This window comes from Rutidosis leptorrhynchoides, chromosome 11, assembly GCF_046630445.1.
Source record: "Rutidosis leptorrhynchoides isolate AG116_Rl617_1_P2 chromosome 11, CSIRO_AGI_Rlap_v1, whole genome shotgun sequence".
NCBI classification, from domain to species: Eukaryota; Viridiplantae; Streptophyta; class Magnoliopsida; order Asterales; family Asteraceae; genus Rutidosis; species Rutidosis leptorrhynchoides.
Genome location: NC_092343.1, coordinates 293341149 through 293368874, shown reverse-complemented (window position 1 = coordinate 293368874; position 27726 = coordinate 293341149). Strand labels below are relative to the sequence as shown.

The 27726-nt window shown below is 34.6% G+C and overlaps 2 protein-coding genes across 2 annotated transcripts in view; both read right to left on the bottom strand.

Moving 5' to 3' along the window:
* LOC139876806 (probable acyl-activating enzyme 16, chloroplastic) overlaps positions 1–3335 on the bottom strand; it is a 31632-nt gene extending 28297 nt beyond the window's left edge. Inside the window, exons 1-4 of the mRNA XM_071864174.1 lie at positions 3099–3335; positions 906–1094; positions 690–804; positions 47–134 (exon numbers count right to left, since the gene is read on the bottom strand). Coding sequence (XP_071720275.1) covers positions 47–134; positions 690–804; positions 906–1094; positions 3099–3335 — 629 coding nt within the window. The remainder of the gene's footprint in view (positions 1–46; positions 135–689; positions 805–905; positions 1095–3098) is intronic.
* Positions 3336–11304: 7969 nt separating this feature from the next.
* On the bottom strand, positions 11305–27458 carry LOC139875579 (probable acyl-activating enzyme 16, chloroplastic). Its single transcript, XM_071862908.1, has 18 exons — positions 27219–27458; positions 24925–25113; positions 24720–24834; positions 16923–17010; positions 16612–16823; positions 16302–16420; positions 15602–15751; positions 15415–15482; positions 15054–15159; positions 14794–14952; positions 14188–14241; positions 14025–14105; positions 13195–13332; positions 12716–12875; positions 12537–12616; positions 12019–12140; positions 11849–11906; positions 11305–11429 (listed from the first exon to the last, which is right to left on the bottom strand). Exons 1-18 carry the CDS (start codon positions 27456–27458, stop codon positions 11337–11339), a joined length of 2232 nt encoding a protein of 743 aa, XP_071719009.1. The 3' UTR covers positions 11305–11336.
* Positions 27459–27726: the final 268 nt, after the last annotated feature.

The following is a 27726-nucleotide window of genomic DNA, read 5'->3' as shown; positions in this document are numbered from 1 at the left end:
ATAATACGTTTAATGCACACAACCAAACGAAATCATTCTCAGTAACCTTTCAGAATGTTTATAGATGAGTAACAACTCTTCCACAGATGACCTGCATCCTCTCACAACATTTATTGCTCCTGTGGCCATAATACCTATAGCCAAACTTATTAACAACACTATATATATAATAATTATTATTATCTGAAATTAGCTATACCATAGAATACAGGGATGCATATTTATAAATGTATTCAACAGTCCAAAGTTTATGCTATTTGGAAATTGTATGGTATCCAAATAGTACGATTCACACCAAAAAAATCATACAATAACAATCATTGACATCACACCAAGGGCGATTCTAGCTATTAACCAGCAGGTCTTGTGAGAATTCTAGTTTGAAATTTATTTTACAAAGTACGATTCAAATTAGGACATCACTAAATTTGACTACCCTATATATTTTTAAGATTTATAGTTTTTTGAAGGTAACACCCACTAAATTACCCTTCATAAATAATTAACTTTGAAAAAAAATCGAGTCTCCTTTGAGTTTTAATCCTAGATTCGCCATTGATAGAAAAACAGTAAAGATGGTTTAAGTTTGATCTATACAATACATTTTGAACTAAAGCTAAATACTTTTTTCAAGATGTGTAAAGAACAAATATTCATGCATTTTATAGTAAGATTATTATATTATATACCTTGATCAGCAACGATCCATCGACAAGAATTCTCAGCAAAAAGTGCTATCTTTTCACTTGGTTTAAGTCCAATAACTCTTAAACCTTCAGAAAAATCCAAGATGTTCTGTTCCAACTGCAAATTCCAAAACTCAACTCAATTGTGCAATTTACAATTAAATTGTTTTGTAGTTAAAACTTATAAAGTGGAAAAAAATATATAAATGTGGAACATACCTGTTTATAAGTGATTGTTGTAGGAGGGTCATGATGTGGATCTACCAATGCAACCTTATCACCAAACTTTTCGGCTGAGTATCTCAAAATGTCAGGAATTGTTGTTACTTCGGTACTTGACACATTGTTTTGTAATAGTAATGAACTCTCGAGGAGAGGTGCGTACTTTCGAACTTGCCTTTTTTCATTCTGAAAATGAGCAGTATGTAGAGATAGGTAATGAATTAATAGAACAATTAGTCATGTAACAGATTATCTATGACTAGTGTTTCTTTGTCAGTTTCCTAAATTTGAATATTTAGTTAAAACGAATTACTCATTTTACTCAGAACATCAAAACCTGCACTCATGTTTATTTGTATTAATATTACACCGCCCAACCCTCATTGTTCTTACAAACAACACCTTAACTTGCACTCATCATTCAAATTAAAAACTCAAACTAAGCATCTCAATAATCAAACTAATGAGTACAGAAACCTTTAATATAAGATGAAGGTTTAACTTTACTCAAATTAATCAAAGAGAATGAAAGCTAGAAAAAGCTGCCATGATTTTATTTCCTTAAATTCATCCAATATTCCAATGTACGTCTCATTTCACGATTCTCTTTTAGTAAATCACTTAGTTATGTGCTCATCCTCGAATACATTCATGTGCTTTAAATTCGAGAAACCTTTTTAATCACTTCATCGAATCCCTCAGATTTTTGTTTATTCACCCTCAATTACGGTAACTGCTTTTCATAATCGGATGGAATACATACACCCATCGTAAATTCACCTTCACGGGCTATATCACTGGTAATCGGTATCGGGCACCATCAAAATCCTAGAAAAATCGAGTATATTTTCCCGCCATCGAGGTTGTTCATGTTAGGGTTACAAGAAAGAGTTAATGTAATGGATTTACGAGCGAAAGCGATCCTAACCTCGGTTTGAAATGAACCGAGATATTAGGGTTAGGTTAAGGTTCTGAGGTGAAATCGAGAAAATAGCGGAGATTATCAGAGGGAAATTATTCAATTGATTGTTGTGCTGGACTGTGAATGTGTTGGGAAAGGGAAGAAAATAGGGAAGAAGAAGAGTAACAGGCAAGTGCTAGAAAGAAAAATAAATGAATAATAGATTAATACGAAATGACAATTTTGTCCTCACTAACATGTTGTGAAATTAGAAAACAAAAAAATAAATAATAAAAAAAAATTCTAATGAACGTTATTGACGTGACCACCGAAGTTACAAGTCAAAATATAAATCCGGCTCTTTTTCGGTTCGAACACCCTCGAATACACAACCTGTTAATACACAGTTATGGTGGATCACAATTCTGCACCTCATTTTGAGGTCACATTATATTTTTTTTTACCCTCATCATTTGCAAGTATCTCAAATATATATCACCATTATTGGTGTTCAATTAATTTAAAGAAATTAATGTCATCCGTAAAGGATCGAACTCATGACATTTCCCTATCTCATGATACAAAGTGAATGGGGGAACCGTTGGGCTAAGCCCGCAAGGTACTTCAATTGTGATTATAATTTTATTTTATCTATTCAATTAAAATATTTTTAAACCATATAAACTTATAAACTTGATGAAATATTTAATTAACTTCAGTCATATTGGAAAATGAAATCACTTGAAAGAGTTACTCTGAAGTAAATAATCCATAATACTCTCTCCGTCTCAAATCTATTGTCTCCAGACAAAAAATACACAGTTTTAGGAAATCTCATTAACTTTATTTCACCACCAATAAAATAATTTCTCTCTCCACTATAACCCCTTTTGATTGGCTGAAAAGAAATCTGGACAATTAATTTGGGACGTTCCAAAATGAAATAATGAACAATAAATTTGGGACGGGGTAGTAATAATTTAGTACAAAATTATCCCGTACATTATATTATTCCCTTTTATATCAATTCTTGGTCTAGTAAAAAGTTATTTTATTTGTAATATTAGAATAAGTTTACGAAAGAAATTCAATCTTCTTTAAAAATTAAAAATGTCATTAGAAACGTGTTGTCATCAACTCATTATTTAAGTTATATTTACTTGTAGTATATCAACTTGAAATTATTACACTTTATTTAACGTGGGAGATTGAGTGATCAATTCCAGACTCTTTATGTAATACCTTGAATTCCAGACTCTTTATGTAATACCTTGAAATAATTTAAATACCTTGAATTCAGCACAAACTTGGATTCCATGACAACGATTTACATGATAACGAGTGCCTTTTTTGCTATTAAATAACACATTGCCCGTGTTTAAGTTGTTCCGGTAGAGATAGCAAATTGGATGTGCACGTTGGATATATGACAACATTGATATGATGTTGTTAGGAGATGTATTTACAATGGACATTGGGTCAGATATTGAATAAACTTGATTCAACAAACTTCTATACATTGTCATGTTGTGTGTGTGAATAAGATTGATTTTTGTACAACTATATTCCTTCAATAAATACGCCAATAGTTATACTTAATAACATTCCGTGTTACAAATGATAAGCATTGCGTAAAATTTTATTATTGACTATCAAATTATATGCGACGACTTAACTGTGTTTTATAATTTCTAAACTAAAAAACTTGTTGGAAATTTTGGATAAAATAAATGGTTTTTACCAAACTTTGGACACATATTAATATATGATAATGTAATACATATTAGTAACTATTTAGTGGATTTTGTAGTCCTTGACGAGGACTTTAAAACGAGCTAAAGTGTGTCCAAAACGAATAGAATGTGAATGAGATATCGAGTCTCAATGTTGTGTGTTTGATACAAAAATATGGAAATCTAGTAGGATGCATCTTGTCCCACATAGGAGTGGAGATAAACTTATGAGAGGTATATAAGTTCTTATCTCCAAACCTATGTCAAGACCTTATGCCATATTTTACTCTAGCACCTACTCTCGCGCAGGGGGGGGGTGCAAAACTGTGATCCAATGGGCGTGCCCGCACGACCTGCGGACACGAATGCAGCTCCGAAAATCCGGGCCCGTGCGAGGCCGGTTTTTGTACTACGTTTTTGTCACTTGGTTATGGAGTAATTGCAGATACACATGTTTTCCAACTTGGTTTCCACTGTTGACTTTGTGAGTCAGATCCACTTCATACTGATGTGGATACCAACAGTAAGGCTGCAACTTTGTGCTATAAAATTGGAAACTAGCCTGCAGAAAAAACACACAACAGAAACCTGCAATCCGAACCCGTTTTCATCTCAGCTTCACGTTCCGACTTCTTTTCAGGCAAGTGTTAAGTCCGGCAGTACGCTGCTTCGAACCGGTGTACCCTGGGAACAGACGTCGAATCTGTTTAAGGGAATTGTGTCAAACACAAGCCCGGTTCAACCCGTCACCTCGGTTTGATCGTATTTATATTCAGTTTTACGTTTCAGCTTATTGTTAAGTTTATAGTTATATTGCAATGCATTTATACGTTTACAGTTCCATACAGACATAATTGCTAACAATCTTAAACAGATCCGATTTCACGAAAAATAAATAATTGTTCTTGTGAAACTCAAACTGCTGCTATGATATCGCATCTGTACTGCTGCTATAATATATTCTGCTATGACCAACCTATGATATCATATCTGTACTACTGCATATGTTTTAAAGTTTCGTTTTAAAATATGTATTGCTTGTGGCCAAACATATAAGTCGACTCCTATATATTAAATGATGTGATATACACAGACATTCATGATATTTATTTATAACAATCATTTACATCAGACCTTTAAAATATATTTAAATATCTATTTGTCATCTATCTTTGAATTATATTCTTCCATAAATATTAGTTACCACTTGCTGAATATATAATTATGAATCGTATCTGCTATTTCATGTCTAAACTTAACATGCTTCTATATGCATGCGTGTGAAATTTATAAAATTGGTTGTTTTTTTTTTTATTGATGTATGCTGTATTCTACTATTGGTAATACACATCGTCGAACTTTGAATTTATTAATATTGGTAATTATGTGAAGTTTTGAAGGATACAAAGTTGTGTGGAAATAAAATTACTTTCATTCGTGATTATTAATTTTGTTTCCGACTTCTTTTCAGAATGAATACTCAGTCGAACCCGGATTCCACTACCGTTGCTGCTACAAATACTGGTGCGACAGTATCGATCCCGAGCTCCTCCACTGTTAACGCTACTGTTGCGACAGTTGCACCACTACCGAATGCGGTAGTTTCTCATGCTGAGAAACCTGAAAAGTTCACTGGTGTGGATTTTAAACGTTGGCAGCAAAAGATGCTCTTTTATCTGACAACGTTGAACCTTGCGAGGGTCTTAACTGAAACCGCTCCCCAACTTGTTGCTGGGGATGTTCAAACTGTGAGCGCGGTTGAGGCATGGAAACATTTGGATTACCTGTGTCGGAACTATGTCTTGAATAGTTTGGAGAATTCTCTCTATAACGTGTACTGCACAATAAAGCCTGCCAAAGAATTATGGGAGTCTTTAGAGCGAAAGTACAGGACTGAAGATGCTGGTACCAAGAAATGGGTAGTAGCTAAATTCTTGGACTTTAAGATGGTTGACTCAAAGACTGTTATGAGTCAAATCCAAGAATTACAAGTCATTATTCATGACATATATGCGGAAAAAATGATAATCAGTGAAAGTTTCCAAGTTGCAGCTATGATTGAGAAACTGCCACCAAGCTGGGTTGATTTCAAAAATTATTTGAAACATAAGCGAAAGGAAATGACCGTTGAAGACCTTGTGGTCCGTCTTCGTATTGAGGAAGACAACAAAGTTGCTCTTAAAAGGAGCATTACCCCTGTTTCAGCAAAGGTTAATATTGTTGAACACGGTCAATCCTCAAAAGGTAGCAACCGCAAATGGAAGACTGAGAAGAGTAACAAGGGAAAAGGGTTCAAGTTTGGACCTAAAGGAGGTGTTGCCAAGAAGAAAAAGTTCTCTGGAAAATGCTTTAATTGTGACCAGCCAGGTCATCGTGCTGATCAGTGCACTAAGCCAAAGAAATATACTTCTAAACAAGCTAACATGGTTGATGATGCTGACAACCTGGTTGCTATGATTTCTGACCTCAGTATTATGATTTCCGAGGTTAATCTGGTTGGTTCTAATACCAGAGAGTGGTGGGTTGATACTGGGGCTACCCGTCATGTGTGTGCTGATAAGAGCCTCTTTAACACTTTCAAAGAGGTTACTAGTGAAGATAAGCTGTTTATGGGAAACTCGGCTACTGCTGATATCAAGGGTGAAGGAAATGTGATCCTGAAAATGACCTCTGGAAAAGAACTTACTTTGACTAATGTGTTGTATGTTCCTGAGATTCGTAAGAATCTTGTGTCTGGGTGGTTATTGAATAAGTTTGGCTTTAGACTAGTGTTTGAGTCTGATAAGGTCGTGTTGACCAAAAGTGGTGTTTATGTTGGTAAGGGTTATGCCCTTAATGGCATGTTTAAGCTAAATGCAATGGTTATTAACACTGAAGCTAATAAAACAAGTACTACTTCTGTTTATTTGCTTGAGTCTTCTAATGTGTGGCATGGTAGACTAGGTCATGTTAATTTTAATTCCATTCGTCGCTTAATTAAATTAAATTGCATACCAACGTTACACATTGACTCAAACTATAAATGTAAAACATGTGTAGAAGCCAAATTAACAAGATCGTCCTTCAAATCGGTTGAACGAATAACCGAACCCCTTGATATGATTCACACTGATGTGTGTGATTTAAAATCCATTCCAACAAGGAATGGTAACAAGTACTTCATTACATTTATCGATGATAGCACGAAGTATTGTTATGTTTACTTATTGAAAAGTAAAGATGAAGCAATTGAGAAATTTATTGCTTATAAAAATGAAGTTGAGAATCAACTTGAACGGAAAATCAAGGTTGTCCGCAGTGATAGAGGTGGCGAATATGTTGCACCTTTTGCTGAATTTTGTGCGCAAAATGGCATTAGACATGAATTCACTGCACCTTACTCACCCCAATCAAATGGCACTGCTGAAAGAAAGAATAGAACCTTGAAAGAAATGGTGAATGCCATGTTGGTGAGTTCAGGTATAAGCCAGTCAATGTGGGGGGATGCCATCCTATCGGCAAACTATCTTTTAAATAAGATACCCCAAAAGAAAAGGAATGAAACCCCATACGAGTTATGGTGGAAAAGAAAACCATCATATGAGTATCTCAAAGTGTGGGGGTGCCTAGCAAAGGTAGTTGCTCCACTACCTAAGGCACAAAGGATAGGGTCAAAGACTGTTGACTGCATATTTATTGGATATGCTGAACACAGTACGGCTTATCGGTTCCTTGTGCATGAATCCAAGATTTCGGATATACATAAAGGTTCGATCATGGAATCGAGAAATGCTTCGTTCTTTGAAAATGTATTTCCGTGCATTGCGAATGAACATGTTGAAGTTGAGACACCTCATAAAAAAGTTCATGAGGAACTAGTAGAATCTGAGGAAGAAGAGCTTGAGCTGAGACGAAGCAAAAGAGCAAGGACAGAAAAATCATTCGGTCCTGATTTTCACACTTACATGGTTGAAAATGAACCTACAACTTACCGTGAAGCGGTGTCTTCCTCTGAAGGACCTCAATGGAAGGAGGCCATTAAAAGTGAAATAGATTCTATTTTACAAAACCATACTTGGGAGTTAGTGGATCTTCCTCCGGGATGCAAGCCACTAGGTTATCGATGGATCTTCAAGAAGAAGTTGAAGCCAGATGGTACCATTGATAAGTATAAGGCAAGGTTGGTGATCAAAGGTTATAGACAACGAGAAGGTCTAGATTACTTTGATACATATTCGCCGGTAACGCGAATAACCTCAATCAGGTTGGTACTTGCCATTGCCGCCATTAGAAACTTGGAAGTACATCAAATGGATGTGAAAACCGCTTTCCTAAATGGAAATCTCGAAGAAGAGATTTACATGGAACAACCCGCGGGGTTTAAAGCGCCTGGACAAGAAAGGAAAGTTTGTAAACTCGTTAAGTCCTTGTATGGACTAAAACAAGCTCCCAAACAATGGCACCAGAAGTTTGATCATGTCATGCTTGATTTAGGATTTAAGATCAATGAATGTGACAAGTGTGTTTATGTGAAAGACACACCAGATGGATATGTTATCCTTTGTCTATATGTAGATGATATGCTCATTGCTGGTAGTAATGAGAAGATGATTAAATCTACAAAAGACATGTTAAAATCGAAGTTTGACATGAAAGACATGGGTTTGGCAGATGTGATATTGGGGATAAAAATCACACGAACCCATAGTGGACTTGTTCTAAGTCAAACCCATTATGTGGATAAAATTCTTGAGAAGTTCAATGCAAATGACTCTAATGTAGCTAGAACTCCCATTGACACGAGTCAACATCTAGCTAAGAACAGAGGAGAACCTGTTAACCAATTAGAGTACTCAAGAATTGTTGGCAGCTTAATGTATCTAATGAGTTGTACTCGACCCGACTTAGCATATGCTGTAAGCAAGCTAAGTAGATACACGAGTAATCCAAGTACGTCTCACTGGAGGTGTATGACAAGGTTACTTCGGTACTTAAGATACACTAGGGATTACGGGCTGCATTATAACAGATATCCTGCAGTGATTGAAGGTCATTGTGATGCAAACTGGATATCTGATACAAATGATTCCAGAGCGACAAGTGGATATGTATTCACACTTGGAGGTGCTGCTATATCGTGGAAATCGTCTAAACAAACGGTTATTGCTAGATCCACGATGGAATCAGAATTCATCGCTTTAGATAAAGCTGGTGAAGAAGCAGAATGGCTACGTCAATTCGTTGAAGATATACCAAGATGGCCTAAGCCGGTGTCGGCCATAAGTATACATTGTGATAGCCAATCGGCGATTGGTAGAGCTCATAGCACAATGTATAATGGTAAGAATAGACATATACGACGTAGACATAATACAGTACGACAACTAATCTCTACAGGAATTATCACTATTGACTATGTGAGGTCAAAGGATAATATTGCGGATCCGCTGACAAAAGGCTTAAGTAGAGAGTTAGTGTATAAGTCGTGCGTGGGAATGGGACTAAAGCCCATGAAAGGCTAAGTTTATATGAAGGAAAACCTAACTCAGTTGACTGGAGATCCCAAGATCTGAGTTCAATAGGACAACCTACTTGTATGAACTAGCGAAGTCACTGTGGGGGAGTTAATTACTAAACTAGCAACCCCTACACCTTTTAAAGGGAGTTTACTAATTAAGAGTAGACTTCCTAGTCCATTCCTAAAAGTGACAAGTAAGAGGATAAGCATATGGCTTTTAATGATTCAACTGAAATAACCATGCGTGGTTAATCAGTAGCCACACTGTGGTGAATCACCTATGTGAGAGAGAAGTGGGGTCGCTTCGAAGGGTATTGTTGGGGCACAATATTTGATAAGCTCTCGCAGAACCAGGCGAATGTTCATGACCATAACGAACATAACTATGAGGACTTGACTTTGTCAGGGAGAATCTTGTGTGAAGCGTATTGTCGCCTACACAAACGGCAGACGAGTTCAAAGACATCGCCGTCTACTCTGAGCCAGTAGACTAAGTGCGTTTCATAAGCGAAGGTTCAAAGGGTAACACCTATCTATCGTATGCAAGATTCAACTGCTGAAATTTAATCGGAAAATTGTTGTTTCTGAGATCGATCTCCATTCATGTGGGGGATTGTTGGAAATTTTGGATAAAATAAATGGTTTTTACCAAACTTTGGACACATATTAATATATGATAATGTAATACATATTAGTAACTATTTAGTGGATTTTGTAGTCCTTGACGAGGACTTTAAAACGAGCTAAAGTGTGTCCAAAACGAATAGAATGTGAATGAGATATCGAGTCTCAATGTTGTGTGTTTGATACAAAAATATGGAAATCTAGTAGGATGCATCTTGTCCCACATAGGAGTGGAGATAAACTTATGAGAGGTATATAAGTTCTTATCTCCAAACCTATGTCAAGACCTTATGCCATATTTTACTCTAGCACCTACTCTCGCGCAGGGGGGGGGGGGTGCAAAACTGTGATCCAATGGGCGTGCCCGCACGACCTGCGGACACGAATGCAGCTCCGAAAATCCGGGCCCGTGCGAGGCCGGTTTTTGTACTACGTTTTTGTCACTTGGTTATGGAGTAATTGCAGATACACATGTTTTCCAACTTGGTTTCCACTGTTGACTTTGTGAGTCAGATCCACTTCATACTGAGTCAGATCCACTTCATACTGATGTGGATACCAACAGTAAGGCTGCAACTTTGTGCTATAAAATTGGAAACTAGCCTGCAGAAAAAACACACAACAGAAACCTGCAATCCGAACCCGTTTTCATCTCAGCTTCACGTTCCGACTTCTTTTCAGGCAAGTGTTAAGTCCGGCAGTACGCTGCTTCGAACCGGTGTACCCTGGGAACAGACGTCGAATCTGTTTAAGGGAATTGTGTCAAACACAAGCCCGGTTCAACCCGTCACCTCGGTTTGATCGTATTTATATTCAGTTTTACGTTTCAGCTTATTGTTAAGTTTATAGTTATATTGCAATGCATTTATACGTTTACAGTTCCATACAGACATAATTGCTAACAAAACTTACACGTGCGATGAACCCATATAGATATTTATTTAATTCAATTATATGAGTTTATGAGTTGGTTTATGTGAGTTTATCAATATTCATAATTTGTACTTGAACACTTAGTGATCTAGACACTTACATGTGATGTAGGTGGTAATTGGATAAATATCGTGATAACACAATTGTGTAAATTGTTTTGAGTGATCTTAATAATCTAAGTTTTACGTGAGTTTAACCAAAAGATAGTCTCATTAATTAAACAGTGTAAAATTAGAACTTCTGAAAGGTGTTAATGTGAGTTAACTAATTTCATTATGCCTATAGCATATCGATTTCGTGAGACTGACATAAACTGTTTACCTAGATCTTAGTAACGGGTTTAATAACAAAAGAACAATCCTCAACATTTATTGAGCATTAAACTGGACATTGTTTCTCCTTATCTAATCTGATTATTTGTTTATTTACTTTGCTTTTATTATAGTTTAATATTAAAACAAAAATTCCCCCTTTCAACATTAAGATAATAATTAGTTTTTAAAATCTTGATTAACTGCTCTATGTGGAACGAACTTGTATTTCCTAAATCTTTACTGCATTGATCAGGAATATATAGTTGCTTGCATTTGTGTGTTGAATTGATTTAGTTTATTCTAATAAAAGTAGGTGTAGAAACCACACATCAGTATCATACTTATGCATATGCTAGTTACATATTACAAGCACAATAATGTACATTTGCATTTATGTAATAAGCTGAATTAAACATGCAACATATATTACTTGTATAAATCATTTATTTGCTCTTTATATAATTCCATAACTTGGTTCCTTCTGATCTTCATGGTTGCTGTCATCAAACCACTCTCAATCTGAAAGGGTTTTCATTAACATGATTTTTAACAAATTAAGCAATTAAGATGTACCTGATTTGACTCATATTACATATCAACTAAGGGATTACGTTTTATCTCAAAATAGTGAACTAAGAAAAAAAACTTGTGCGCACCACATTGTCTAAATAAGAAGAGAAGGTTGGGATTTAGACCTTTAAAGAAATTTTGTATGGGATGAAGTTGGTTGACTCGAAACATTTGATCAAAGATTTACAGATGATCTAACAAATAGTTAGTTGTGTCGAATATGATAAAAATGTTATGCTATTTCAATATGCAGTAGTATCAAATGAACTTTTTACTAAGCAGATTTTAAATTAATCAGTAAAAAGAAATAAAGGGAAAATGGGATTTTAATCAGTAAAAAATTTTTTTTATTGGTTTATGTACATTACCGTAAAAGGCTCTTCAATTACAAGAATTGGTCCGATCTGGAACGAGCATTCATAAGTCCTGTATGTAGAGAAATTGAATTTATGATATTTGAAAAAAAATATAACAATAACAAATATAATTATAACAATTAAAATAATAAATAATAATTTTGAGACGAAGTTTGTGTTACCATTTCCGTAGCTCGTCAGATAATATGGCGGCTATTTTCTCCTTGTTAAGTTCAGCTGCACCAAAAACTGACATAATTTCTTCTTTGTTTGGAACAATGATTGCTCCAAGACGACGTTGATCCTAGTTTTAATTATAGTATAATGTATACAAATTAGTATCACCAAAATCATGCAATATGTATAGGTAGACGTGACAATGTTGACCCATTTGATAATGAATGTGTCAAATTGGGTAATCAAATAAAAAGTAGCCAAGATTGAAATTGGTCAAAACTCAGCCAAAGTGTAACATGAAATTGTGAATACGTACTTCTTACAATTTTTTTTTATTTTTTTTTTTTATTTTTTTTTTATAAAAGCTAAAAAATAAAAGTGTAAGAAATGTGTTAGTTGGTCGAAGTGACCCGACCCAACTTTTTTGGCCCGTCTTCGATTCGCTTAATTAATCCATGTTCCCAATTGTATTTAAGATTAATGAAAAAAATCTGATGATGAATTAGATTTTTATATGTAACACCTGGCCAATTACAACTATTTGCTGAATTAAACTACTTCTCATGGCAGCTTCTTCTAGCTGTTCTGGTTCAACGTTTTCCCCTATTAATCATTCATTATTCATTATAATTATAAATATTAAATAAAACATATATGTAATAAAATACGAAATTCTTTTTTCAGAATTTTAATTTTGTTTACCTGTTGAAAGGACGATAGTGTCCTTGGCTCGTCCTTCGAGAACAATAACGCCACCAGCATTACGACTTCGACCTATCGAATATGAAGGGCAAATCCATCCGATATCTCCTGTATATAACCACCCGTCCTTATCTAACGCTTGTTTTGTTGCTATTTGATTCTATTTAAAACGTACAAAATCATCATGAGTATTTTGAACAAGTCAAAAAGTCAACTGTCATTAGTAGACGTCGGTTTTCAACCATCATTAGCAATCTAATAAAATAATCATTATTCGACTTTTGATTTTAAAATCAATTTTTTATCTTTATATCTTAATTTAGCTAAAAAATAGTTGAATTCGGTTTTCATTCGGTTTTTGGTTAAACCAAATGCGAAAAAGTAAAACTCTAAAAATCGAATTCATATTCGGTTTGGTTTTTCCGATTTTCATTCAGTTCGCTTTTCAAGTTAATTGTTTTTAGAACCAAATATTGTACCGTATAATAACCTTTCATGACCTGTGGGCCCCTGACTTTGACTATTCCCTTTGCACGGGGAGGAAGATCTTCACCTGTTTCTTCATTTACAACCTTAATTTCTGTATGCGGAATTGGACGCCCAACTGAACCAACCACCTTCAAATGTCACACATATGAACTTGTTATATTGTTTTATCTTACATAAATAAATGTTTTTTTTTTTTTTTTTTGGAACGGCGGAATACATAAATAAATGTTAGAGGTGGAAAAATGGTCGGGTTGGAAAACAAGTCAAAATATGTACTTTTTTTTATCGGGTTCAAACAATTTCATCATTTATAACCTTTTCTTATTTGGCATATTGATTTGTGTAACAGTTACTGTGTTAGCTATCATTTCAATAACTATATTATTATTAGAATTAGAATAATAGTCTAATTCCTGTAATAAAATTATTCAATAAGTTTTATCATTCTAAATATACGGGTAACTTTCGATCCATTCTACTAAGGGGCATGGGACACCTGCTCCCAGTAAATTTGTAATTTTTAATGCAAAAATTTTGAATTTTTTTCCCCAAAAGTTTCTATATTTTGCCACCGAAGCCTCCATATTTTGCCCAAAAACCTTCATATATTCCCCAAAAGCTTCCACATATTTTGGCCAAAAAAAGTTGCTACTCTTTTAAAAAATGTTCGCCCCGGTGAAAAAAATTCCTGGTTCCGCCAATGATTCCATATGTTCCAATCTAGTCAAAAACGTGACCAACTATACTTGAATGGTTCAAAAATGTGACAAAGTCTACAAAAATTAGTTAAAAAAAGGTCACATCCAGATTGTTAAATTACATAGCACCCGTTTCCTCGACCAGCTACTGTGGGAGATGACTCAGTTAATCCGTATCCAGCTTGGATCTTTATGCCAATTGCCTGTTAATACATAAACCTTAGCAACATGTTCATGTAACCTTAAACGTTATATTAAATATAATATAATACAGTTGGTCCAAACCTCATAGAATTTGTCGACATGCAAAGGCAAGCTGCCACCTCCACATATTCCGGACTGTAGATTGTGAAATAAGTTCTTCAAAATCATTTCAAGAGTAATAGTAATTTAAGTAAAAAGAATGATTTAGCAGTTTTTATCAGGTTTTGTGGTCGTTTGACATTTAAACATGCTAAATGTGTTGTCGTTTGGTGCTATTATGGTTTGGCAGATTTGTAACTTTAAACGGTATTTTTTTTATATATTTTTTCTTTGTTCTAAGTATTCTGTAGACTGTGTGGTTAGCGCTCATTAACAAAAGATTAATATACTTCACTGTGTTTAAAGAGCCTAAACAACATCCAGGTCCGTTTTTTTTTTTTTTCTAAAAAAAAAGGAAAAAAACACCATCCAGATCCATAAAGTTGGTTTATGTGGGATCATGGGACTTTCTTATTACTCTCGAAATAAAAAAAGGTTTTTGTAATTTTCAGCTTACGAGACCCGCCTGGCCCATTTCCTTTTATATTCATATGTTATTTGACTTGTGTGACCCATGGTTGATAAAACATAACCTCGCCGACCCATTCATAAGTATATGGGTCAAAAGTAGATGGTTTAAAATCTTACCTTAGATATCCCAATTGACGAATGAATTTTACTATACACAACTTTTTTTGCCAATAAATGCAATGGAAGCAACATTGCAGCAACAACCCGTGCATATAACCAATCCAACATCGCAACAATGTAAGACGGTTGCTTCTGGTTTCTTGGCAAAACATTACCCTACAAGGAAACAAGAATAACAATATTAAATTATTAAACTTAATCATCATCCCAAAAATAGAAGTCAAAATTTAATAAAAGAAAAGCGATAAAGATTGAACCTCGTATATGTTTTTGAAATGCATGTATGCCATACTGATTTTTAAGAATGAAAGTGAAATCAGCTTACGAATAGCAGAGCTCGAATATATTTGTTTCATTATCCCACTGCATAATAGGAAACACATTGGAAAAGTTACTGTTCACATGGGTAAACCAGTAATTTTGCCATTTTCCAGTTTTTTCCTTCTTTTTTCTGTCCCAAACATCATCATGACATCATCACTTTTTTTTCCTATTTTTTGGGGCTTTTTTTGCCCAAGAAGTGGGCCAAACCTAACTAGTTTCAATTATTGGCACCATAAAATACATAACATAAATAAATTAGGCAAAAAGGTAAATTTTGGACATATTAAAATTTACCTGTATAGATTTTGGTATACTAGAGGGACTGAAAGGATATAATGCGGTTGATAGTGCCTCAAATCATCCTACAACGAATTGATTGCTTATGAAGGTGAATAAGTGTGTAATCAGAAAATCTCTTATTATATTTACTTAATTATTATAATTTAAATTTATCTATATAGAATAGAAAATGAATAAAGACCTTTAAGTGTCTGATAGTTGTGTAAATTTGCTTAACTCCATGAAAAAGGACGAGATACCCAGAAGAACGTTCATACGCATGCCAGGGTGGAAGCATGCTTAGATATCTATCCTCGGGCCCCACAGGGAAAAGCTCCCACAAATTTCTGACCTGAATAAATCATGGAAAAATATCTTCATATGATCATTATGACATAACATACAATCATTAAGTTAACCTTCTCATATATAGTCTACATATATTGAATAAAACTAGAATGATAAAGAATGGGATGGAGAGAAAATGACATACATTAGAGGTGACAATATGGGTTGTATTTTTTTAGCATAGATTGAAATGGGTCGGGTTGAGTTGAGTCGCATACACCATATATTCCCTATTTATAAATAACTACTCCATGTTAGGCGTGATTAGAAATTATTATTACATCAATATATTAACCATTTGGGAGGTTGTAATGTACTTATTATAAAACTACACTTGTAGGTTATTAATTTATTCAATCAATCCGTAGGAGAAAAGATAAAACTCAAATCGACCCATTCATAAGTATATGGATCAAAAGTGCCACCTATGTATAATAGAAAGTCTAGAAAAGATAAATATTATTGTTTCTAACTTATGCTTAGACATTAGATTTAGATTCTTTAAAAATAAAAGTGATCAAAATGAAAAAGATGCAAAAGATAGACATTTGTACCAGGAACAAAAAGTTATTGTGTGTAAGCATTACTCCTTTTGGGTTGCCAGTTGTTCCACTTGTATAAATAAGAGTTGCAACATCATCAGTCTTGATGGGCTCATAAATGTACTTTTCACCTAAAACCACAAAGTCAATTATTAGAGAAAAGGTCAAATAATACATCATCATGATGTCATCGCGATGTTTTTCTTTGTTTTCCTGTCTCTTTTTTGGGCTTTTTTGCCTAACAAAGTGAGCCTCCAATTTACTAGTTCAAGCTAACAAGAATTAAATCCGACTAATAAACATTATAAATAAATTGACTTACAGAGATCATATGAATCAAGCAAAAACGCACGATGTTCACGACCGATATCCATGATATCCTTGTAACTATAACCAGAAACTCCCTCAATTATATGACTAGTAATGGATGATGTTTCGCCCCATAATAAAATGACAAATCTAATATTCGCCTCAGAATTAAAAGCCTCTGCTATCCGGTTATAGAATTCGGGATTGTCTATAACAAGTGCAACACTATTATGAAAAAAAAATGGTTTATTACTTTAAAATAAGGTGAATATATTATATATTATGTTTAATTCAAACAACCAAAATGAAATCAATCGTACTAACCTTTCAGAATGTTTATAGATGTGTAAGAGCTCTTCCACAGATGACCTACTTCCCCTCACAACATTTATTGCTCCGGTTGCCATAATACCTATAAACAATATTATACAATTATTGTTATTATTATCCAAAATTGGCTACATAAAAATAAATAGATAAATAAATAAAATAGAATGTGGACTATTTAATGGGTGTGTGTGTTTTCCGTTATATAAACCAATAATAATAAAAAAAAAATTTAGAACATTTTGCTGTTGTTGGAAACTGTATGGTATTCATGTGACACACCATATACAGATGATGTTGAATTTATATAAGTTCGAGACATACCGAATACGAGTAGCGGAAGCGAGCAGGATCGACGTTTAGATCACCGGTCGGGAAAGCAATCACAAATGGAAAGCTATCACAGTTTCACAGCCTAAATTCCTTCGACGGTTCGCAATGTTCCACTTGAACAAGTATACTCACAAAACTCTCTAATGAATATGTGTATCTCTGTATGTTATTCTTGAGTTTTTTGTTACATGTAGAAGATGATAATATATAATGGTTAACAACTCCTAAACATGTACAATGTGCCAAATGAAATAGTAGTTGGTTCAACTACTATAAAAAAGCTTTTGAACCACTCCCACTTTCATTGTTTGTGGGTGATAAACAATGTATTTCTAACATCTCCCACTCGCACACAAACAATTTTGATATACTCATATATCTTGAAAAACATACCGTGTAGTACGCAAACCATTCATACTGGGAACTAGGCTGTGCGACCGGCATACTTTGAGAGCTCAATTGCTATACATCTGTTAGGAATATATAGCATCTCAATAATCTTGGAAAGAGTAGATTTAGTATGCAATGTCCTAGATCATTAATCATATTAGTAACTCGCATGATCTCAGTTTTTCTTATAAAACCCTTTTGCATTCACAATTATCATTTATCACTAAGACTTGTCACTAAGACAAAAGATAATTGGTCGACCGGTGAATACAAGTTAATGTGAACTTCAAATGATCTTCCCTTTTCTTAGAATCCGTTAGCCTTAGGTCAACCTGCTTTTCTAAGAACGTCCAGCCAGGTTGAATCACTCATAACCCTTAAGCAACGCCTTAAGATAGCAAACATTAAACTAAGCTTCAAGAGACAAGAAAAAGTCATAAGGACATTAAATTGAGGTTACTAATACCTCAAGGGACTCACATAACATAGAAGTAGAGATCGTTTCTTCTATTTCCCTTATTGGTCGTCTTGATCACATGTGGTATGAATCACATGCTGCAACATTACTCATTTTACAATGGAGGTATGTCTTTAAATTAATGTTGCACAGATGATAGTTCAAACATACTCAATGTTCAAAACTTGAGTTCACTTATCTACTCATAAAACTCTTAAGAACTCACATCTGGATACTCATGACAGATAAGGTGAATTGTAAAAATTCACATAATATTTATACACTTATGAATGTGGCGTCTAATTATCTCAATCTCGAGCTCTCAATTGTCACAAACAATGTGCTTATTATACACCACTTTTCCATTTGTCACATGAAATGGAATTGATTACCCATGTGAGTGGGCTAATCATGTATCTGTCCGACATACTTTTCTCGATTCGCAACACAAAGAGCGAACAATAAAACAAGGATTTAAAAAGAAATTCATTGCATTGGATATAAACTTAAACTTATAAGTACATTTATTAAAATAGTACATTTATTAAAATCTACGCAATCCTAGAGACCTAACATGCTTAACAAATGCATCTCTAGGTATGGGTTTTGTCAAAGGATCTGCTACCATATCATGCGTAGATATGTACTCTATACTTACTTCTTTTCTTGCAACCTTGTCTTTCACAAAATTGTACTTTATGTCTATGTGCTTTGTCTTATAATGGAACTTGGGGTCTTTTGAATATGCAATGGCAGCCTCATTATCAGAGTATATCAATGCTCGATCAATGGTATTGCCAACAACCCCCAAATTACTCAAAAATCGATTAAGCCACACGGCTTCTTGTACAGCCGCTGAAAATGCCACAAATTCAGCTTCCATTGTAGACAATGCTATACATGATTGTTTCTTGCTACTCCAAGATATAGCACCTTTGTTTAACAGAAAAACAAAGCCAGAGGTAGATTTTCTTTCATCCATATCTCTTCCCCAATCAGCATCAGTATAGCCTCTCATTTGCAGATTATTTCCTTCGTAGCACAAAGAGTAATGACTAGTACCCTTAAGATACCTAAGAATCCTTTTCACGGCTTTCCAATGGGTTAAACCTGGATTGGATTGGTATCGGCTTACCATGCCAACAGCAAAGCAGATATCCGGTCTCGTACACATCATAGCATACATGAGACTTCCAACCGCACTAGCATAAGGAACATTTTTCATTTTATGTTTCTCTTGTGGAGTTTGCGGACACTCTCTAATGCTCAACGTATCACTAATCGCCATAGGAGTGTCTATGGGGTTAGATTTATGCATGTTAAAACGTTCAAGAATCTTGTTGATATAAGTCTCTTGCGAAAGAGCCAACAACTTCCTTGAGCGATCCCTTGAAATCTTAACTCCAAGGATATATTCAGCTTCACCCATATCCTTCATTTCAAAGTTAGATGATAACCATCTTTTAACCTCGAAAACATACTCCTTATCATTTCCAGCAATCAATATATCATCAACATATAATGACAATATGACTATTTTTCCTTTAGACCTTTTGATATAAACACAATTATCTTCATTGACCACAGTGAAGCCATGTGACGTGATCACATTGTGAAAATGTATATACCATTGTCTTGATGACTGCTTGAGGCCATATATTGATTTAAGCAATCTACAAACCTTATGTTCGTGGCCTTCTTTAATGAAACCCGTCGGTTGTTCCATATAAATTTCTTCATCTAAATTTCCATTGAGGAAAGCAGTCTTTACATCCATTTGATGTAATTCAAGGTTCATACTTGCTACTATTGCTAGAATCAAACGAATTGATGTGAGTCTTACAACAGGTGAAAACGTTTCCTCATAGTCAATCCCTTCCTGTTGATTGTAGCCTTTTGCCACAAGTCGAGCTTTGTATCTTTCAATACTATCATCAGCTTTACGCTTTATTTTGAGAATCCACTTACTCCCAATGGCTTTTCTTTCTTTTGGAAGATCAACCAATTCCCAAACGTTGTTGGATCTCATAGACTCCATCTCTTCTTCCATTGCTTTGAACCATTCATCCTTTGCAGGACAAGTGAGAGCTTCATTTATATCTCTTGGTTCATCCTCTTCTAGTTGAACCATAAAAGTATATCCATCTTCGATCTCATACCGAAGTGGAGGTTTACTTTGACGACTACTTCGTCGTGGTTGGTTATCCAGTGAAACAGATTCTTGGTTTACCAAATTGCTCCCACTTGGATCAGAATTATGCTCGGTAGCAACGGGTTGAGGTTCTTCTGAAACATGTTCTTGGTTTGCCATATTGCTCCCACTCGGATAAGAATTATCTTCATTCGCAATAGGTTGAGGAGTTGTATCCAGAGAAACAAATTCTTCGTCTTCACTCCTCAAATCTCTCCCACTCGAATGAGGTAATTCTGTAGTCTCAAATAAAGACCAATCTTTATCAAGGTCTCCTTGTTTTGGAAACTCATTTTCCAAGAATGTAACATCTCGAGATTCAAATTCAGTTATGCTCCCACTTTCGTGTTCACCTAAAAACACATAATCTTTTGATTGTTCAGAGTATCTAATGAAAACACATTTCTTTCCTCTTGGACCTAATTTTCCATATTTGTGCGAGGAATCCAAAGTATACGCTGCACAACCCCAAGGTCTTAACACATTCAAGTCAGGTTTGCGACCTGTCCATAACTCATATGGTGTGGAAGTTACTGATTTTGAAGGCACACGATTAAGTACAAATGTGGCAGTTAATAAAGCATCACCCCAAAAAGTGATAGGTAAATTTGCTTGTGCCATCATTGACCTAACCATTTCAAGAAGCGTTCTATTCCGCCTTTCTGCAACACCATTTTGTTGCGGAGTCCTGGGAGTAGTTAATTGACGTTGAATACCTTTAGCATCACATAGAGCTTTGAACGAATCAGATAGGTATTCACGTCCTCGATCGGTTCTTAATGCTTTAATCTTACGTTCTAATTGATTCTCAACAAAATTCATATAACTTTGAAAACAATCCAATGCTTCGGATTTGTGAGAGATCAAGTAGACGTAACCGAATCGAGAATAATCATCAATGAATGTGATGAAATAATACGCTCCATGCCTTGCTCGAACATTCATAGGACCACATATATCCGAATGTATTAGTTGCAATGGATAATCGGCACGAGTTCCTTTTCCAAATGGTTTTCTCGCAGTTTTTCCTGCCAGACAGTGCTCACAAGTAGACAATTCCACTTTATCAATATTAGCTAGTAAACCATCTCTAGCTAATCTATTCATTCTTTGTTGGCCAATATGACCAAGTCTAGCATGCCAGTTGTTTACATCATTATCAAATTTATTAGAAGATGCAACTAAGGAAAAACATGGTTTATTATTAAGATAATCAACATCCATCACGATAAAACCGTTAAGAACATAACCAAAACCATAAGAGTTTGTTCCCAAAGACAACTCAACAACATTATCACGAAAGTACAAATGAAAACCAAGTCTTAACAAAACCAAAACAGAAATCAAATTTCGACGAATTTGAGGAGCATATAAAACATCATGTAGGATTAGGGTTCGTCCTTCACGCATGACTAACTTGCATGACCCGATCCCTTCAACTGGAACTCTTGAGTTGTTTCCCACATAAATCCACATAGCTCCATGAGAAACTCGTCGAAATTCTACAAAGGCGTCTTTGTCCTTAGCTACATGGTCTGTTGCTCCTGAGTCTACAATCCACAAAGGTTGAGATTCAGTTAAGAAAACAGAACTAGCAACACAAAGTTTGCTAACATAAGCATCGTAAGAGTATACCTTTTTAGGCTCAGGACAATCACGAGCAAAATGCCCTTTATTGCTACAATTGTAGCATTTTACCTTTGCAATGTTTACTTTCTTGGAGGGACGTGTTCCCTTGCCACGATGATTGGTGTTTGGCCTTTTGTTGGACTTATAAGTTTCTTTACCCTTATGGTGATAAAACTTGCGCTTATGCCCAAAAGCATTTTTAGAGCTTGTCGCCATATTCACCTCAGTGATTGACTTACCGGCCTCAATCCGATCTTCTTCTAGCTCTAAATGGCGTGCACAGTCCTCAAAAGTCGTGATATTCTCATTGTGTGTGAGATGCATTTTCATTTGCTCCCAACTTTGAGGCAAGGAACGGATCATAGCTTGAACCTGTTGTTCATCAGTAAGAACATGACCTGCGTTTCTCAATTCACTTATCATGTTTGACATTTGTCTGACATGCTTTTTCATGGTATGATCAGACTTCTTTTTATATTGGTCAAACTTGATAGTGAGAGATCTCAGTTTGGTCACCGAGGTTGCACCAAACTTGTCAGCCAATGCTTTCCACATATCTTTTGCTAGTTCATACTTGCAAAAATCACGCATGATGTCATCATCCATGCTGCTCAGCAACGTAATGCGAGCAATGGTGTTCTTACGTTTCCAAGTGATGTACACTTCAGCATCCCTTTTATGTTGTTCCGTATCACCCACCTCAGGTACTTCCATTGATTGAGTAAGAGCAACAAGAGCCTCTTGCTCTTCCAACACATATTCGAGTTTCATGCTCCATATTTCATAGTTGTCACCATTCAACTTAACACCTTTGTTAAGTTCAGCAACAATGTTCTTTGATGCGGAAGCCATGATTGAACAAAAAATTCTATATGAAAGACAATAATGCAAGATTAGTTATATCCATCAAAATATGCAATCATCTTGCAACTATATTATTTTATTAATAATAGGTCATCATAGGCTATAGAGAAAAAGGTCACTATGTTTCCAATTATCATCTATAAAACCTATTATGAAACTATTATTAACACAATAATATACAAGATTATAATTCTTATAAATCCGAATTGGCACGACTTTTCGGTACCATATTTCAAACTTTGAAAACATATCAATTCATATAAGTGTTTTCATAAACAATGATCTATGCAATAAATGATACATACTCATTCACATAGATATATTTATGTACATATAAAAAGTGTACTACAAGGTACTCATGTTATAGTGATCATTATTATCTAAGACATGCTTAATGTAATGTTACTAAAAAAAATCACTAGTAATATGAAGTTTTAATTAATCAAGTATCAAAAGATAAACTTGTAAGTATGCATAATAGACATCTCGAAACAAAAACTTGTTAGTTGCATAAAAGTTGAAAATATTAATATCTCAACTATTTTCTCATCTTTTGCTTAAAACACGTGGCACTAGTTGGGCTTTCAACGTAACCAATTATGGTGTTTGTCCGATTTTCTTTTTTTTTTTTTTTTTTTTTTTTTTTTTAGCTTGCGTAAGACTTTTTCTAGAAAGGCTATACATCTTTACCCCTTAATTTTCATTATTTAGGTGAATTCATACAAGTAAAGTATTGTCAACCGTCACTTTTTTATTGGTTTACCTTTTTGTTATGACACATGTAATAAAAGCTACCACGTATTGTTTAAAAAGTGATGACATCTGTCACTCTTAGATGAAAATCATGATGACTTTAACTTTTATCTCCATTATATTCATACTCTTTCCAAGTATTTTTACTATCACACTTTTTGAAAGATCAATTAATTCCCAAATTTTTACTATCACACTTTTCAGGTATTTATAAAAAATTGGTTGTTCATATTTTTATTTTTATTTTTTTTACTTCGAATCTAATAGTTATGTTTTTATATCTTTAGGGTTAACTATTTGCAGGTGTTCTTCTATACGATTGCACTTTTTATATTAATTTATATATATATTATAAATTAATATGTTAAAGCCAATTCTTTCTAGCAAAACAAGCGAAGTAACTACAAACCGAATAGCAAAGGTCTAATTATGAATAAGGCTGAACACAATTAACTAGCTAGGAAAAGATACCGTCAAGACTTCATCTTTGTTAACTTGTATTTCAAAAAGCCTCTTTTATGAAATTTTATCATTTAGTATGTTTATGCAACATCAAGTACCATGAAAGGAAACTTAGCATGTTAACCGGAAAATAAACTTAGATAGCTCTTGATGCCAATGTTGAATTTATATAAGTTCGAGACATACCGAATACGAGTAGCGGAAGCGAGCAGGATCGACGTTTAGATCACCGGTCGGGAAAGCAATCACAAATGGAAAGCTATCACAGTTTCACAGCCTAAATTCCTTCGACGGTTCGCAATGTTCCACTTGAACAAGTATACTCACAAAACTCTCTAATGAATATGTGTATCTCTGTATGTTATTCTTGAGTTTTTTGTTACATGTAGAAGATGATAATATATAATGGTTAACAACTCCTAAACATGTACAATGTGCCAAATGAAATAGTAGTTGGTTCAACTACTATAAAAAAGCTTTTGAACCACTCCCACTTTCATTGTTTGTGGGTGATAAACAATGTATTTCTAACAGATGACACACCAACAAAACAACAGTAAAAATCATACAATAACAATCATTTAGATTGGATACACACATTAAAGATGGTGGTGTGAGTTTGATACATACAATAGATTTTAAAGTTAAGTTAATTACGTTTTCAACTTGTTTTAGAACAAATATTCATGCATTGTGTACTATGAATATTATTTACCTTGATCAGCAACGATCCATCGACACGAATTGTCAGCAAAAAGTGCTATCTTTTCACTTGGTTCAAGTCCAATAACTCTTAAACCTTCAGAAAAATCCAAAATGTTCTGTTCCAACTGCAAATTTCAAAACTCAATTGTGCAATTTTCAATTAAATTGTTTTGTAGTTAGAACTTAAAAGGTGAAAAAAAAAAAGTGGAAAATACCTGTTTATAAGTGATTGTTGTAGGCGGCTCATGATGTGGATCCACTAATGCAACCTTATCACCAAACTTTTCGGCTGAGTATCTAAAAATGTCGGGAATTGTTGTTACTTTTGTCGTTGATGCGTTGTTCTGTAATAGTAATGAACTCTCGAGGAGAGGTGCGTACTTTCGAACTTGCCTATTTCCATTCTGCAAATAAGAGTATGCTTAAAAAGATCATTATCTTCTATCAGTGGTTCAAATTGTGATGTAACAGATTATTTATGATGAGAAATCATTAGTGTTAGAGCTTAGAAGTAACATGGATATGTGAAATGAAACATGTTTATTTTTTTTATAAGAACTAATTGTTGTTCTCTTTATTTACTTTGATGATCCCTATCGTTTTCACGTGTAACCCGGTAGTCCGTATCACTCACGGTCATTAAGAATAAGAATTCCGTTAACTTATAGCATATTAGCATGTAACAAGCACGTGAGGGTAAAATAGTGAATTTTCTCCCCGTAATCAAACAGACTGCATACAGAAACCTTTGATTAAAGAAGAAAGTTGAATTTTACCCAAATTGATCAAATTTCACGATTCTGCATTTGTAAATCGATAAGTTCTGTACTCATCTCAAGCTCGTTTAAATTTGCATTCTCTTCAATCAGATCATCGAATCGCTCGAATTTTATTTTATTCACTCTCAAATACGGTAACTGCTTTTCGTACGCATCGTAAATTCACCTTCACCCGCTTTGTCACCGACAATTCTGAATCAGCCACCATCAAAATCGAGTCTATTTGACTACCATTGAGCTTCATGTTAGGGTTAGAAGAAACAGTTTATGTAATGGATTTACGATACGAAAACGATCCAAACCTCGTTTTAAAACGGATCGAGAAATTAGGGTTAGGGTTAGGGTTAGGGTTAGGGTTAAGGTTAAAGTTCTGATGTGAAAATGAAAAGTTAGCGGAGAATATCAGAGGGGAATTGTTGAGATGGAACGGAAATAAGAGTAACAGGGTGTGTGAATGGTAAAGAAATGAAAATTATGAAATGGCAATTTTGCCCTCACATATTTGGGATGCTGTTTGCAATGAAATTTGGTAAAAAATGTAACCGAACATTAATGACATACAGTTTTACAAGTGAAAATCACAAAAAACATCCAAATAACCAATTGGGGCATGCTTAAGCAGAACTCCTACTAAGCTGAAGGTGTCAGGTTCGATCATTGACACCGTAAAACGTCCCCGGCATTCTCTTGAACCTAATTAGGGATCTCTAGTTGAAAGTACTTTACCTAGCATTAGGGTGACGTCTTGGTTCCCGATGTCCGAGATTTACCAGCTATGGCGGAATCATCGTATTCGTTCATAGTAGGTTGCTCGTAAAAAAATCTAAATAAAAAAGTACATGAACTATACTAATAATCTTTTACAAACTACATAAACAATTTTCGCATATGTTTATGCCAAACTGAATCTTGCTAGTTAAACAAAATCAGCTCAAAATAGAGTTACTTTGGTGACACGAAATCCAACTTTAAGATTGTAAAAGTCGCTAATTGGAGACTAAGCTAGTTAGTCGGGACTTTGTAAGGACTATGCGAAGTTGATTTTTTGACAAGTTTCACGAAATAAATTGGCAAAGTTGAAGACTTGACTTGTCAGGGACTAGTCGAACTGCATCAAAATCCTGACATAGGGGCTTAGTCGGACTGCAATAAAAATGACTAATTGGCATAGCCGGGACTAGTAGGCGTATTACTACAAGTGTAATATATATACTACATCCGCAGTGTCTTTTAACCTTTACAGTTTGCTTTGTGTGAGCTTCTTTTCTAGAAAACTAAAAGGCTAGTTTGATGAAATGAAAATCATCAGTTTAGGGAACAAAAGAAAAATCATATTCAACTCATCACATAGGAATTGCCTCCCACAATATTGGTTATCTAGCCAGTAGCATATATAGGATTTTTTTCGATGGGTGCAAAATGTTAGCATAGAACAAAAAAATGGAGGCAAAATGTTGAAATTTAACAAAAATATACACTAAACGTCAAACTTTAACATGTAATCACACTAAAAATTTGGTCGTCTGCGTGGCTGACTTCGGTTTTCCAATAATAGATCCTCCCCTGTATCCAGCCAATTCGAAACTACCACCAACGTTTATTTTAACAATAGTTTCAAGTCATTTTGGCATGTTCACAACAAATTCTTACTAAAAAAAACATACATATACAACTTCAATATATTAATAGAAAACCAACTATATATTAATAAACGTAATAGTCATTCAAACCTTGAATTCAGCACAAACACGAATTTCATGACGATGACTAACATGATCACGAGTGTGCTTTTGGCGAAGAAGTAACACATTGCTCGTGTTTACACTGTTGTACCAGTAGTGATAAAAATTCGAATGCCCACGTTGGATACATAACAACGGCGATAAAATGTTGTTCGTTGAAGTATTAGGAAGGGACATTGGGTTAGACATTGAAGATACTTGATTCAACAAACCTCTATGCATTGTCATGTTGTGTGTGTGAATAAGATTGAAATTTTAATAAGGTATGCCATAAAATAAAAATACAACAATAGTTATATACTTATATTCATAATATACCGTGTCACAAATGATGATCATCGGGCCGGTTAAGATTTAATTATTGACTATAAATCAAATCACATGCGATAAGTTAATTTGTTTACAAGAGAAATATCGAATTACACGTATATGATCTTTACAAGTAGTTGTGTAGTACAAATGGTGTATGTTGTTACCAAATTGGCCCATTAGTTGA